Genomic DNA, 15,710 nt, shown 5'->3' on the forward strand with positions numbered 1-15,710 from the left:
GGGACACTACTGGAGAGGAGAATGGGGACAGGGACACAGAAGAGAGATGCTGGATGAAAAGGTAGTTGAGAAAAGGAGAGATGGTGGATCTGTGGATAGTGGGGTCCATCGCTGCGGGAGGATGGAGATATAAAAAAGGAAAGATGCCAGACCTCCAGGGGAGGAAAGGGAAACGGAAGGGGAGGACAGAGATGGAAGATGGATGGTTAGCACAGAGAAAGAAGGAGAGCCTGATCAGAAGACAACCAGAGCCTGGGACCAACATGGTTTGAAAAATGACCAGACAACAAAAGGTAGGAAAAATAATTTTATTTTCTGTTTTGTGATTACAAAATGTCAAGATTTAAAATGTGTATTCTTCCAGAGCTGGTGTTAGACCACGAACGTGAGCTAGGATTTAACAGAGTGGAAAAGTATTTTTTGTTTGTTTATTTTGTTTACACCACAGGACCAGTGTGGGTAGGAGAGAGCAAAGGGGGTGAAGAGACTATAAAAGGGGTGAAGAGGCTATAAAATAAACCCACCAGAATGTTTGAAAAAAACCCACCAAAACACACAATTGGGCAGGAAAATCGAATAGAATTGAAAAATCAATTCAAGAGGCTGAATCGAATCAAATTTTTTTTTCCTGAATCGGGTAGCACTAGTCAGTAGATCATATTCTGAGATTGTAAGTTAGAAGCAGTTTTAAGCATAGTGTTATGTCTGATGTTTCCACATTTTCTGTGACAGACTAGCAAATAAATTTCTTCTTTAAATTTTGTGGAAATAAGTCAACAAACAAAACCTTTAAATTAGATAAATAGCCCCTAGTTCATACCTGCCACAGTGTGCTGCAATGATTTTTTTTTCTTAGCAAAACCGTACATTTTTCTTAAAGTTTTAATACATAGTAAAAAAAAAATAAAAATGGCCCATGATATCATAAATAAAATATCCATCTGCTAGGTTGTAGGATACCAAATTTATTAATGATTTTGATTTGGTAACTATAGGTGTTCACTATTTCTAAGGAGCTTGTGCCTCGAGTATTAGCAAGGATTGTGGAAGCTGTTTCTGAGGAGATAAGTCGACTCATGCAGTGCGTGTCTGTCTTCAGTAAAAATGGAGCTTTACAGGTAAACAAGTATGCTCATGTTGATTGCATCCAAAAAATTAAGTATGTTAAAACAATTATGCAGAATAGTGGCTTTTTTTTTTTTTTAATACTTTACGACCATTTTTGTCTAATGTTTGATGGTTTTTATCATTGTTTTTGTCTCAAAGCTGCCACCTTTCTTACTCTGTCCCTTCATCTGTAGATGGTGCTCAACCTCTCCTCCCAATTTGCCCGTCTTTCTCCCCCTCCTTTCTCCCTTCTGGTCTCCAATTCTGTTTTTCATCCCTCAGTGCTGGTCTCATTGCCATTTCTTCCTGTCAGATTTCCCCTTATATGCTTAGCCTTATCCTATATTTCCTTCTCTTCAACACTCGCCACACTCCCATCAGTTCTTCTCTATCATCCAATATTCAGCTGGCGGCAATCAACATTTTCTTAAACAGTAAATGCCATTGGCTAAATTAGCCCTGGATAGTCAATGCGAGACCATGTCCAGGCACCGACACTGAATCCGAGATTAATTGTCCCCGAGCTGGCCGCTGGAGCTTATGCAGGTCTCGGCCAATATTCAGCCAGGGCCCACATAACCCCCCCCCCCAAAAAAAAAAAAAAGCAGAGCCACCTGAAATCACCCCCTCCCCCCGATGAAGCAAAACACTTCCACCTTCCCACCCCTCTTCTCTGCCAGGATAGGACCCATCTGTACCTGTCTAGAATCCTATTATTTTCAGTGAGACTTATCCACTGAATAAGGTTACCACAAGAGAGTGAACAGCTGTCTAAAGATCACTGAATGTAATATAATGGAATAACCGTACTGATTAAACACAGAAGAAAAGATTATTCATATTCTTAAGTCTGACACAAAGTATAGCAGATGAGGTTATGATCTCACATCTGACCTTTAGGGATACAATGCACTAGGACCTTTATGCAAGAACTGAGGAAATGCCACTTTTTTAATTTTCTGAAGAAAGTCTAACCTTTAGACACCTGCTGTTTTAAAGGAAATGTGAAGGCAGATTTTAGGTAATAGGTTGAAAGGGAAATTCACACATCCATGTCATGATGTGGAGAATTCCCATACTGTTCTACAAAGTCTGCCAAACATAAAGCTTGTTGTAAAATGGGTGAACAGCTGCATATGTCCTCCACAGACAGAGAGCATGCTGATTTTAGGGGGGAGTGGCATCCCTCCTGCCGGCCGACTTGTGGTGGGGTTTGGGGAGGTTCCCTGCCACGGACGCTCAGCTGATCGCAGCAGGAAGATTTCCTTGCCGCGATCAGTTTAGCGGCTGCGTCCATTTGAAATGTAGGCCAGAATTTTGCTGACTTACATTTCAGGCACCTATCACAGCCCTAGGGAGACACCTAGGGTCACTTTCACTCGCCTAAGGCCATTTCCAGGAGAGCCCACGCCCATTCTTGGGCGAGCTTAAGCATCCCTAGGTACCTCCCTGCACCCGCAGCAGATGCCTACAGTGTAGGCGGCCTGCCTCGGGGTTTGTTTGTTTGTTTTTTAAAAAAAAGTGTGTCCTTATTGGCTGGTTAGACAGCATTAGGATGCCTACTGCCGCCTACAATCGGGATGCTGTTTATAGAATTTGTCCCTTAAGGCCCAGGATTCAGCTGATGGCATTAAACCCAGAAATTCAATGTTGGGCCATGTCCGGACTGCAGCATTAAATTGAAGAACCGCATAAAGATAGGACCACATTTTTTGTGGTCCTATTTATGCAGTTATCTTAACTAGTTAAATGCCGACTCTATCCCCAGAATGCCCCAAAATAGCCAGTTTTGGCTTGGGCACTATCTGGGCATTTTCAGTGACACTAATCAGTTAAGTGCTGCCGAAAATGCCTGGTTAGCAATTTAAACAGCCAGGAGCCTTTCCTGTTCATTTAAATCATTTTGAATGTCCAGCACTTATTTATTAAGACTTTTTTTTTTTTTTACTGCCTTTTTGAATAAATTCATCCAAAGTGGTATACAGCAAAAATAAACTAGACAGGGAATAGACAATTTTAGTAATAAAAATATGTATTATGCTACTTAAATTGGCATCACATTATGTTTTAAAACACACCTTAATAGCCAGCACAGAGGGTAAGCAGAGAGGCTTGGAATGACATTGAAAGCCCCACGTGTCTCGAAATGGCCTTTTGTGCCTCCAGGACTGAGTAGCATGTGGGCCCTCCTTTCCATACATGTACAGTTCTGATTGCTGTTCTCTTCCAATGTCACAGCAAGAGTAAGTAGGTTGTTCATGGCAGAGTGACCCATAAATCAGTCCTCAAAAGGTACCTTCCCTTCACCTATTAACTAGTATTTTCCTCTCTCCTTGTTTCCACTAACTTATCCTATTTTGAACATTTGTAAATTGCATAGTAGCCTTTGCCGGCCTTTTTGTGGCATATCAAGCTCATGGGAATAATAAATGAAATTTGTAGCTAAACATACCCAGATGATTTTATCTTAATACTGAAATAATTTAAAACAATTGCACTGGGGCTGGCCATTACTACTAGATTTCTTCATTAATGTAAGAGAGCTCATTTATTGTTGTGTAAATTTAAAATATTTTAAAAATAGCTGCATTTTAAAGTCTTACTTGCTATATAAGTACCCTTGTTATTTGGCAAGGGGTAGTATTTGTAAACTTTCATCATTTGTAGTAGTTGCAAATAGTATAATGGTTTTGAAGGTAATTTTGTGGAACTCTAATGGGTTACACTTTGCGACTGTTACTTCATGTTTACTTTTTCCTCTTAGGCACGACTTGAAATCTGTGCATTGAGAGATGCTGTGGCTGTTTGCTTAACATCTGAAAGCAGGCAAGATATGTTTTTGTTGTTGGTTGTTTTTCCTTTAACTTTTTACAGTACTTTTTCTGTGAGGGGATAAAAACAACAAAGAAAAATCTTGTATGCTATGTCTATATAAATACATATAGCCTTTGACTTCATATGCATTATAAAAAAAAAAATTTTAAGATTCATTCCCTGGAGAAATAGAAGTTTAAAATAATTTCATGAGTGATAGAGATGCTAAATATTCACAGTATAAGCTTTTTCCATTCTTTATTCTTTGATAAAACTAGCTGGACTTCCCCTTGTAAAAAAATAAAACCAAAAACACCAGTTGGCACTAGCAGAAAAGTAGTCACTTTATCCAAAACAACAACATATTCATTAATATTTGTGGGTCTGATAGTAATAGCATAGAGGGGCATAATCGAAAGGGACGTCTAAGTCCGTTTGCATCCAACTCACAAGTCATCCAAAGTAAAAAAAACAGCCAAAATACGTCCAAAATTTTTTTTGTTTCGAAAATCGTCTAATTATACGTCCTGCCAATCTTATCGTCCAAGCCGTTAAATCGTCCATCTTTATACCACATTTCCATCCAACTTTTCGTCCAAGTCAAAAACGCCTAGAACAAGCCCTATTGGACGTGCGAGGGGTCTACAAAGTGATGGACTGCACAACCAGACATGCCACCTAAATAAGGGGGTACCTTACAGGGCACTGCTGTGAACTTCACAAAAAGGGTGCCATGTCTTCTTCTCCCTACAGCTCCCTTATAGGTCACGGTGAGCCCCCAAACCATCTCCAGAATCCCCTAGACCCACTTATCTACCACCCCAATAGCCCTTATGGCTGCAGGTGCCACTTATATGCCTGTATAAAAGGATTTTGGGGGAGTATAGGGGAGTGTACATGTTTACGTATCAATGCAGTAATTACAGAGGCTTTTGGGCATGGGTCCTCCTCTCCATGGGTCCCTAACCCACCCCTAAGACGACTAAGCTGCCTCTGTGCTTGACAACTAGGCTTTCCTATGCTAGGCGGCCAGTTGATGATGGTCTGGAGGCTGAATTTTAAAGATATGATTAATATTTCTAGGGGGGGTCAGTGATCACTGGGGGGTCTGTGTTATGTGTTTTCAGTGCTTATCTGGTGAGTTTAGGTGGGTTTTTGTGACTTAGACCATGGTCTAAGTCACAACGTCCAAGTTCCGTCGATCCTGGGCTGTATAACTTTCGGTTATACATGCTGTACGACTAAGTCTAAACACCATTTTGTCTAATCCTCTCTCACCTTTCCCCTGGCCTGTCTTATACTCTCCATGTTGTTTTTCGGCATTGATAGTTCATAAGTGGTACAAATCTACATATTCCAGCAGACATGATTCCCTCCAATCTTATCTGTAACATGAAAACAACACCTGTGTGTCAATATTGACAAGCATTTTTCTGCTATCCATATAGGTGCTGTTGCCTGGGATATTCAGCTTCACTCTCCAGTTAGTGCCTCTGAATATCCTTACAGACCACTATGCGAATAGTACCAGGGACAGCTGGGTGGAGCCAGGGTGGTCTCACAACGTATGCAGATAGAAGCAGTATGCAGTTTGCTACCCAGATAAGCTAGAACAGATCGACGGCTCTCCAACGGTATTCAGACTGCCTTATCCTAATACTCAGTGATGGCTGCTATACAGACAGTGGTGCTGAATATCCAGATATTTGTGAATCATTGCACCAGCATTTTAAAAACACACTGTGGCAGCTGAATATTTATGCAATGATTTATAAATAGCCAAGAACAGAAGTCTTAGCTATATTTTCCTTCTGTGTCTTACAGATCTAGTTTTAAACAAGCATTGGAAGCCCTGCCTCAGCTCTCAAGTGGAGCAGACAAAAAGTAAGTTCAGCATTTCTGCTTTAGCAGAACAGTATATCTTCCTTAATGTTCATAAGCAAGCACAATGGGTCTGGCAGTAGGATTGTCCAGAAAAATCTAAAGTTGGAAAAACTGTGAGAAATGAAGTGTTTCCCATGAATTTGTATGTGATAAGAAAATATATATTTTTTAATTTTTTAAATCCATCCTGGGGTTGCTCAAAGCCATTGATTACATTAAGCTCCAATTTTCTTAAAATTTGCTATTTTTGCATAATGGAGCAAATTTCTTGGTATTATAGCTATAACGTGTTTTCACACTCAGCAATGATACATTGATAAAAAGACATGTTATGAAAAAAAGCTAGCAGTATTTCATTAAATGAACCTTCAATATCTGCACATTATTGTAAAAAATAACAGAAATTTAACATACTTCACTAATAGCCAAACACATACTTAATCAAGCTCTGTGGAATAATAAATTAAATTTGTAGCTTTTTTTTTTTTTAATGTAGTCGTCTACCAAAGGCATTCCAAACACTCAGGCATTCAATGTCTTCTTGAGATAGTCAGGATAAAGCCTGTGATGCTGTTCAACTCCTTGCAACAAGGCCTCATGCTGCACTTGGTCTGTGGTGATGCCAGTGGCAGAGTCAGTTATCAGTTTAACATATCGCTCAGCTGTGTCATTAACAATGTTGTTAAAACTGATAGATGATTCCTTGTTTACGATACAACCAAGCGAGGTGTTAAACTGATAACTGACTTTGCCACTGGTATCACCAAAGACCCAGTGCAGCAAAAATAATAGCAAATTTTAGTTTTTTCTGGACAACCCTAGCCTGGCAATCTCTCTACTTGTGTCTTACTCTTTATCTACTGACATACAGGAAGTAATTCTATAACTGGGTGCCTCAAATTAGATGCCATAGTGTCATCATAAAATATGAGTGCAATCCCACTTTGGTGTGCCAAGGTTAGGCACAATCACTTATGCCAGGTCAATGGCTGGTCTAAGTGGGCGTGCCTAGGTGTGCCAATCAATGTGTACAACTGATAATGCTTTATATGTTGTGTGTGTCATTTGGTGACATGGCCATGTCTGCTCATGCTCTTACCTGTATGTTTACCTCCCCATGTAGTTATGCACTATAACACTTGAGCACTACTTCATAGAATAGCGCCTAGTATATACATACATGTCACTGCCAATTGGCACCAATGGTACATGCAAGTGACATGTAATTCTAGGCATCTGTATGTAGAATTGCCTCTACAATGGATGAAAATATTTGCTCAGACAGAACTCTCAATTATTTGAAGCACACTACAAAATTAATATAGAACAGCTACACTTCTCCCTCCGTATCTACGGTTTCCGTATCTGCAGATTCGTGATTTTTCGGAAGCTGACTCCGCCCCCCAAAACTACGTCATCATTAAAGTTCTCTTTCCTTTACTTACCATTCACTCTAAAAATCGCTGCTACCATGCTTTCTCCAACAAATTCGCTGCTTCCATGCTTCCCAGTGTGCACTGAGAAAAACGCTGCTTCCCAGCATCCATAGAGAGACAGGCTTGTTCCCAGCATGCCTGCTCAGAAATCGCTGGTTGCCTGCCCAGAAATCACTGGTTGCCTGCCCAGAAATCACTGGTTGCCTGCCCAGAAATCACTGGTTGCCTGCCCAGAAATCACTGGTTGCCTGCCCAGAAATCACTGGTTGCCTGCCCAGAAATCACTGGTTGCCTGCCCAGAAATCACTGGTTGCCAGCCCAGATATCACTGGTTGCCTGCCCAGAAATCGCTACTTGCCTGCCCTGAAATTGCTGCTTGCTTGCCTGCCCTGAAATTGCTACTTGCCTGCCCAGAAATCACCGTAGAAAAGTTATTTGCGGTTCCAATAATAAAAACAAGGATTTTCTAAAAACCGCAAATAACATTTAAAAAGTTATTTGCGGTTTTTCCGTATTCATGCTTATGGACCAAACCGCCAGCATCCCCTGCGAATATGGAGGGAGAAGTGTATGTGCTAGACTAATGCTGCTTTTTTCTAACCTATTGTATTTTCCTTTTTTGTTTCGCTTTCTCTTTTATGATTGTAGTTCTTCCCTTTCTTTCCTATTGTTTGAAGTAAATCCATTTGTCTTATGTGTTTTATTAAGATGTTTTGGTTTTATCTAGTACCCCTGATTTTTAATCTGTTTTTATGTAAATTTTATATTGTACACCGCTTAGAAATTTGATTAAGCGGTTAAATTTTTTTTTTTAATAAACTTGAAGTTTACAAAGAAGAAAGCATTTTAATTTCTGAGGCATTGAACTAACCTAGTTTGCTTTGATGTTTATTTTGCTAATATTTGAAATAAACAATTGAATGGCTTGCTTTTGATATCATAGCCCCCACAGTATTGTGATTGTCTACAAACACCATTTATAATGTGATACGGTGATGTTTCTCTTTCCTTTATGGAGATTAAGGCATGTATGTGGGGGACAAGGGTTGGGAAACACATAATAGAGTATGGCTCTGTCAGCTGTCAACAGTTATATAGTTGGAGAATGGGAGATTTGTTGGAGAAGGGGCCTCAAGAGACATTATTATTATTTGAGTACCTTTCCTTCTCAATTCTTGGAATTTTGTTCTCTTTTCTATTTTAATAATTGTTTACTCAGGTACTTTAGCTAGATTGTGAGCCTAAGGGACAGATAGGGAAGTTCTAAGTACCTGTATTTTATTGTAAACCGCTCAGATCTGTAATATGCTTAAGTGGTATATCAAATGTTAATAAAACATAAACATATAGTTCCCTCTGTAAGAAGAGAGTAGTGAGAGGGTGGGTTATACAGTTGTTGAAGGGGGTGGGGAGGAGGTGTATGGTGGAGTTAAGGGGCAGAGGACTGCTACCAAAACTGTCTGAACACTTTTTAATGAAACTACAGCCAAAACTTATCTGGTTTTGGCCAAAACCAAAAACTAAAGTTTGGTTGTGTGAATGTGAACTAATGAGGCCACAGAGGAATGTCAGAGCTTGCAGTTGCCAGCCCTTTGCTAAACCCACATTCTAGCCCCAGGAACTTCAAGCTAAGACTGACAAATGGGAGAGACATTTTAACAAGGACTTCCCAACAAGTCTAGTACATTTAGGTTCCCAAGACAATGCAGATGCAGTTAAATATCCTCTGAAAAAGGACCTTTGTGAGAACATGTCAAAAAAATCATGATTTACCAACTTTTTTGTGCTTACCCAAACTGTCCACAAATAAGAGAAAATAGCACTGAGATGTTTCCCATTTTGTATTTATTTATAAAACTGATTAAGAACAAGCATGATATAGATTCTTACTAAAATAAGGTAAAAGTCTAGACTCTGGTCTACACTGCATATATTAAACAAGCCTGATGTATAATCCAGAATAAAAAAGCACATTGATGTTGCTGAATGCAAGGACTAAATGCTTTGATAGTTTTCAATCAAAAGCAATATATTTCTCAAATTATTTTCTAATATATAAACTTCATTTCATTATAATATTTCTTTATTAACACTATAAGCTGGACAGTACTTGTGCTTGAAAACATTTACTGCAGATTTCTTTCTCATAAGAATTGCTATACTGCGACAGACTGAAGGTCCATCGAGCCCAGTATCCTGTTTCCAACAATGGCCAACCCAAGTACCTAGCTAGATTCCAAGTAGTAAAACAGATTTTATCCTGCTTATTCTAAGAAAAAGCAGTGGATTTCCCCAAGCCATCTCAATAATGGCCTATAAACTTCCCTTTTAGGAATTTATCCAAACCTTTTTTAACCCCACTAAGCTAACTGATTTCACCACATTCTCCAGTAAAGAATTCTTGAGTTTAATTACACGTTGTGTGAAGAAATATTTTCTCCAGTTTGTTTTAAATCTACTACTTAGTTGCTTCTTCACATGCCCCCTAGTCCTAGTATTTTTGGAAAGAGTAAACAAGTGATTCACATCTACCCTTTCCACTCAGTATTTTAAAGATCTCTATCATATCGCCCTTGAGCTGTCTCTTCTCCAAGCTGAAAAGCCCTAGTCACTTTAGCCTTTCCTCATAGGGAAGTCATCCCATCCCTTTTATCATTTGTCACTCTTCTCTGTACCTTTTCTAATTTCGCTATATCTTTTTTGAGATACGGTGACCAGAATTGCGTCTGTACCATAGAGCAATACAAGGGCATTATAACATTTTCATCTTTGTTTTCCATTCTTAACATTCTATTCGCTTTCATAGCCACTGCCACACATTGAGCTAAGGGTTTTAATGTATCCTCAACAATGACACCTAGATCCTTTTTCTGGACAGTGACTCCTAACATAGAACCTTGCATCATGTAGGTATAGTTTGGGTTCCTCTTTCCCATATGCATCACTTTGCACTTGCTCACATTAAACGTCATCTGCCTATTTGATGCCCAGTGCCCTAATCTCACAAGGTCCTCTTGCTATTTTTCACAATTCTCTTGTGATTTAACAACTTTGTGTCATCAGCAAATTTAATTATCTCGCTAGTTATTTCCATCTATAGATAATAGATAAATATGTTAAAAAGCAGCGGTCACAGCACAGATGCCTAGGAAACCCCATTATGTACCCTTCTCCATTGAGAATATTGACCATTCTCTCATAGAATACAGAATATAAACCTGCTCTCATAGAATCCAGTTTCTGCATGCCACAAGTTTGATTCCAACAAATCTTGAAAATTCTTTAGAATCACCTAAATAGTATCCAAGTCAGACTATACAGTATATAATAATTTAAATAATGAAAGACCATATTTTATCTCCAAGCAAAATAGCCTCTGCACACATGGACCTCAGCTAATGAAAATTGAAACTAAAAGCCACAGTTCTTTTACAGTGGCTGTCTTTGTGCCACATTTGGAACGGCAGCTGATGTCATATCTTCACAGAGAGGCTAATTACTAAGGAGCTGCTTATTCCAAATGTACAGATTTAAATTCCTACTAAACTTTTGTTTCAAAAGCATTTATTTGGAGCTCTCAATTTACTATATAAACTACTTTGCAAGATCATAACTTCATTACTAGCAATTACATTGCAAATTGACACATTTTTTAAAAAAGAATGCAAAGAGTAGCCTTCATCCCTCCAGGCTACCTTACAAGCACTTAGGAGCTGATTCTATAAAGAGTGCCTAACATAATTGGCATAATAGCCTCAATAATTGGAAAAAAAATACCGTATTTTTTGCTCCATAAGACACACTTTTTCCACCCTCAAAAAGGGAGTAGAAATAAGGGTGCATCTTAAGGAGCGAATGTTAAAAAACCTCAAACAAGACCCGTACCTCCTTTTGCCATCCCGGCGGTCCAGTGCGCTTTCCGCACTCCTGCCTGGGTTCTCTTGCTCTCTTCCGACAGCGGCACAGCGATGCAGGAAGTAGGCGCATGTTTTTTGCGTGTCTGCTTTTTTTTGGCATCCCGCCAGCCCAGTGTGCTTTCTGCTTTCCTGCCTAGGTTCCGCTGCTCTCTTTCTGCAGCATCAGTGGCACAGCGGTGCAGGAGGCAGGCGCGTGCTTTTTAAGTGCCTGCTTGGTCCCTCCCTGTGCTCCAAATAGCTGCCTGTCAGGGAAGGGAGATGAACTGCAGGGACAGAAAGGAGGAAGGGAAAGAGAAATGTTACACTGGGGAGAAGGAGAGAGATGTAAGACCATGGAAATAGGGAGGGAAGGAGGAGAGAGATAGGAAGGGAAGGTAAGACATGGAAAAGTAGATTTTGAGAAGAAAGCAGAAAAATTGAATGTTAAGTTAATGCCAAAGATGGATGCAAGGCAGAAAGTGAAGATGAAGAGAAAAACAGACAAAAGGCCCTGGAAACATAGTTAAAAGCACAGAAAAATAGTCACCAGACAACAAAGGTAGAGAAAATGATTTTATTTTCAATATAGTGATTGAAATGTGTCAGTTCTGAGAAAGGAAAGATGTTAAACTTTAACTGTGAGGGCCACAGAAAAAATAGTTAGTGTCTTATTAACAAAATGACAATTTTGCATGAGGTAAAGGAAAGATTTATAAACTATAAAGAGTTTTACCTCATGCAAAATTGTTATTTCTTTAATAAGATATTAACTATTTTTTCTGCATCCTTCCAAGTACCTACAAATCCAAAATGTGGCCCTGCAAAGGGTTTGAGTTTGAGACCACCACCACCTGCCAGTAGAGGGTGATGTTTTCACTATGACATTTTTAATAGTGTGAGGGAATGGCAAGCGCTGCAGGACTTCAAGGAACCTGCTCATCCCTAGCAATGAAAAACATAATATTGAAGCACTGCCCCCTACTGGCAGCAGTGCAGTTGGAGGACTCCCACTCAGTTTAGAGGGAATGGTGTTCACTACACCCCTAGATCACTAGAGATTGTAAGATAGGTCAAAGGGGGACACCTTCAGGAGGTTAAAGATGATTCAGCATTGAATCGGCACATGAAACGTCCCATGATGAACATGCTCACCCCCACACCCTAAATTCTACCTTCGCTCTCTCTTCCATGTCCGTGATTCAGCACCTCTCCCTCAAGCACTCCTCCCACCCCCTATCAAGCTCATACCTGCACCAACAACAATACTGCAGCACACGTTGGAGCAGTTAGGAGCGAAGATGACGGAAGCGGAGGACAGCAGTAATCCGCTGATGAGAGAGACAGAGTGCGTGAGGTGGGGGAGGGGGGTCAGGCGTATCAGTGAAACGTGGAGAGATGGTCACCCTGGTTCTGGTATTACTGGAGACATTGATGGGTGTATGTTGCAGAGCCTAGCTGACACCAGATTACCAAATCTGTTAAGTGGATGAGGTGTCATCATGTCACAGAATGGGAACAATTCAGTGCGGCTACGATGAAACGGCCACATTGAATCATCCCATTCTGACCTATAAGTGGGCGGAGAAGAGAGGCTGCTTCTTTATGGAGCGGAAGGGTGGGAGGGAGAGAAACAGAATAAAGCACAAACTATCATCTTCCACTGAAAATACATAGTTGGTTTCGACCAAAACCATGACTAAAACCTTTCAGCTGAAACAGGACAGAAAAAAGGTTTTTGGCCACTTTCAGCACTATAACTGAAACTTGGTCAGCTTCTAACAGGATGTGCGTGTGTGCCATATGGCAGCATATGTTGTGGGGTCTTAAGGCAAGGGAGGGATGTGCTTATACATGCCTGGAGGATCTTTTGTCCCCCTTTCCTCTCCCTAACATTCTCTCCCCTTTCTCTTTCTTCCTTTTCCCTTGGCACTCATTTTGTAGGGACCAGGCCAGTTACCTTTCATTTTCTAGTGATGAACCCAGCTTACCTGCCACATTACCGTTTGTACAACCTAAACTGATTCTCCTCAGTCTCCCTGTGGCAGGGCTCGGGCTCCATATCTGTGCCACTCTTCTTCAGCCATGTCTTCTACTCTTTATTACCTTCTTTTTTTCCCCACTCTGTATGAATTTGTTTCTTTGTACATATACAAAGGGAATAATTTGTGTGACAAACAGGCAGACAAATTGACATTCCATAGCAGGTGCTCATGCTTTTGTGTGATTAATACCTAGACAATAGAAAATTCCAGACTATTTGGCTATTTTCTCATAGGTACTCAATATCAATTTATTTTAAAAAAAGTTATTGGCAAATGGTTGAAAAACAATTCTATTGAATAAATGCTGGCCACATATGTTAAATGTATTAACCAGAGCCTTGTGTAGCTTTCACTCAACTTTGCAAATAGTTTTACAAACTACTTTTCTTAATTATTTTATCACCTATGAGATTTATTTAGTCTGTCCCATTTTCATTACATACCGTATTTTTTGCTCCATTAGATGCACTTTTTCCCCCCCAAAAGTGGGTGGAAATAAGGGTTGAGCAGTAGTGGCTCGTGGCCAATAGGGAGTGATATCTATGGGACGGTAATGGAATGGATGTCAGGACATGATAGTGCAGTATTTTTGTAGAGTTTTTCTACAAAAGGGCCTGTTTTCGTATGATTCTGGGTAACTCTAGTTAGATACAAGCATATGTATCAGTTAAGGCCATGCCCAATAGAAGCGTATGAAAAATTGGTGAATAAAAATCTGAATATTAGCCAAGGCCAGAAAAACACACTACAAATTAATATTAAGGGAAAGCATCATAATATTCTTTTTATGTACTTTGCTATTAGGCTAGATCATAAAGGAAATCAGGATATACATGGACTCCATTTTGTTCTCTGTCTCTTCTATATCTTCTGTGTCTTGGACTCCATTTTGTGTCAGTGACTTTCTGTCTTCTTTGTTCTCTCTGCTTTTCTTTGTGCAAAGTTTACCGCTCTTAGCATCGTGGTTCTAATTGATACCAGATGTGCCTTAGGCTGGCTAGGAAGAAGTATCCCAAACTGAGATATAACTTGCTTTGAGTATGAATGGAATTATGAATGTTGGGCCCAAGTATGAATGGATGGATGAAGGAATTTTGTATTTAAAATGCAAGGGTTAAAAAAAAGAACAACATCTGGAAATGGTTAAGTCAGAATCAAAGATCTGTAGCAGTCAGCTCAGGGAGAGGGGGAAGACAGCCCCTCCTTTCCTCTAAGGCTGACCAATTTTCAGCACTGTTTGTCGGTGTAACATGAACATGAAACTTAGCTATTCAAAGCAGGCTTAGAACATTTCAGCATCTTGCCTGACACATAGACAAATTGTCTGAAATAAGTTTTAAGAATGATAAAAGGAATATTGGATATGTTATAAAATGTTAATGTATATTCAGAAATTAATGTAAACAAAACAAATGTAATTTCTGAAACTTTTAAATGTAGAGGAATTTTCTTTGTCTAACTTTTAAGACCACCTCTGTTAGTTTTGATTGGTCCACACAGCCAATGATGTCACACTGAGCCAAAGGTATATAATGGGGTGCTTCGAAGTATCGAGCTGAGTTCGTTATCAGAAGGCCAGCATTTTGGCAACTATAATGACCTCCCACTAACGCAACTAGCCTTTTGATATCCATGATAGAAAAATAGAAACAATAAAATTAAATATTTTGGTGAGCCTTGCGTTAGCGTCATTTTTCATGTTTTTTGTTATTTTTCACACCTTGAGTGAAAGCTAGCAGCTTAATTGGCAACTGCAGCTTTATGAGTGCACAGGCGTCCAATGCCCATGCTCAGGGTGTATCTAATAGAGCGAATACGCAAAGTGCACCCCCCCACCCCATTAACTTATATTAATTTTGCCACCCTCCCTTTCTTGCTGGCCCTTTTCCTCCTCCCCCCCACCGTGCGTACCTTTTTCAAAAAACGTCTGGCACCTCACTCGAGAGCGGTGCAGAAGGGTTGCTGGCTGCCTGGTCTCCTCTGTTTTCTGGTGGCATAGCATAGTGGTTGGGTTGCCAGCCTGGTCCAGCCTGATCTCAGTTCTCGCGGGAAGCAGGAAGCAGCGCGGGACCAGGAAGGCAACCCGGTGCGCCACTATGCCACCAGAAAACAGAGGGGACCAGGCAACCAGCAACCCTTCTGTGCCGCTCTCAGTAGTGAGGCGCCAGAAGTTTTTAAAAAAAGGTGCGGGGAGGTGGAGGAGCAAGAGGGCCAGGGCCTGCCTGCTGCTTGCCATCTGCCTGGGGAGTGAGGAGGGAGAGGCCGGGCCCTGCCTGCTGCCTGCCTGGGAGGGAGAGGCTGGGGCTTTCCTGCTGCCTGCCTGGGAGGGAGAGGCCGGGACTTTCCTGCTGCCTGCCTGGGAGGGAGAGGCTACCTGCCTGAGCGGGGGAGAGGCGAGGCCTGCCTTCCTACCTACCCACCATGTCCCCTGTCACTACCTGCCTGCCTGCCCTGTCCCGGCCTACCACTAGAGGGGGGACAGGGGACAGAGCCTAGCAGGAAAGGGGGACAGGGTGCAGAGCTTGGCAAGG

General features: G+C 40.7%; 1 protein-coding gene and 1 long non-coding RNA gene across 6 annotated transcripts in view; one reads left to right on the forward strand and one right to left on the reverse strand.

Annotated features, from left to right (window-relative positions):
* Nucleotides 1–13,389, reverse strand: part of LOC117355832 — a 34,356-nt gene extending 20,967 nt beyond the window's left edge. Inside the window, exons 1-2 of the long non-coding RNA XR_004538454.1 lie at nt 13,126–13,389; nt 11,127–11,421 (exon numbers count right to left, since the gene is read on the reverse strand). This is a non-coding gene — a long non-coding RNA (uncharacterized LOC117355832). The remainder of the gene's footprint in view (nt 1–11,126; nt 11,422–13,125) is intronic.
* Nucleotides 1–15,710, forward strand: part of EXOC2 (exocyst complex component 2) — a 273,747-nt gene that overhangs the window by 257,403 nt on the left and 634 nt on the right. For all 5 annotated transcript variants that reach the window (XM_033934892.1, XM_033934888.1, XM_033934890.1 and 2 more), the window contains exons 25-27: nt 996–1,118; nt 3,872–3,933; nt 5,746–5,805. In XM_033934892.1, the coding sequence (XP_033790783.1) occupies nt 996–1,118; nt 3,872–3,933; nt 5,746–5,805 (245 nt within the window). The remainder of the gene's footprint in view (nt 1–995; nt 1,119–3,871; nt 3,934–5,745; nt 5,806–15,710) is intronic.

This window comes from Geotrypetes seraphini, chromosome 2 (genome assembly GCF_902459505.1).
Source record: "Geotrypetes seraphini chromosome 2, aGeoSer1.1, whole genome shotgun sequence".
Lineage (NCBI taxonomy): Eukaryota > Metazoa > Chordata > Amphibia > Gymnophiona > Dermophiidae > Geotrypetes > Geotrypetes seraphini.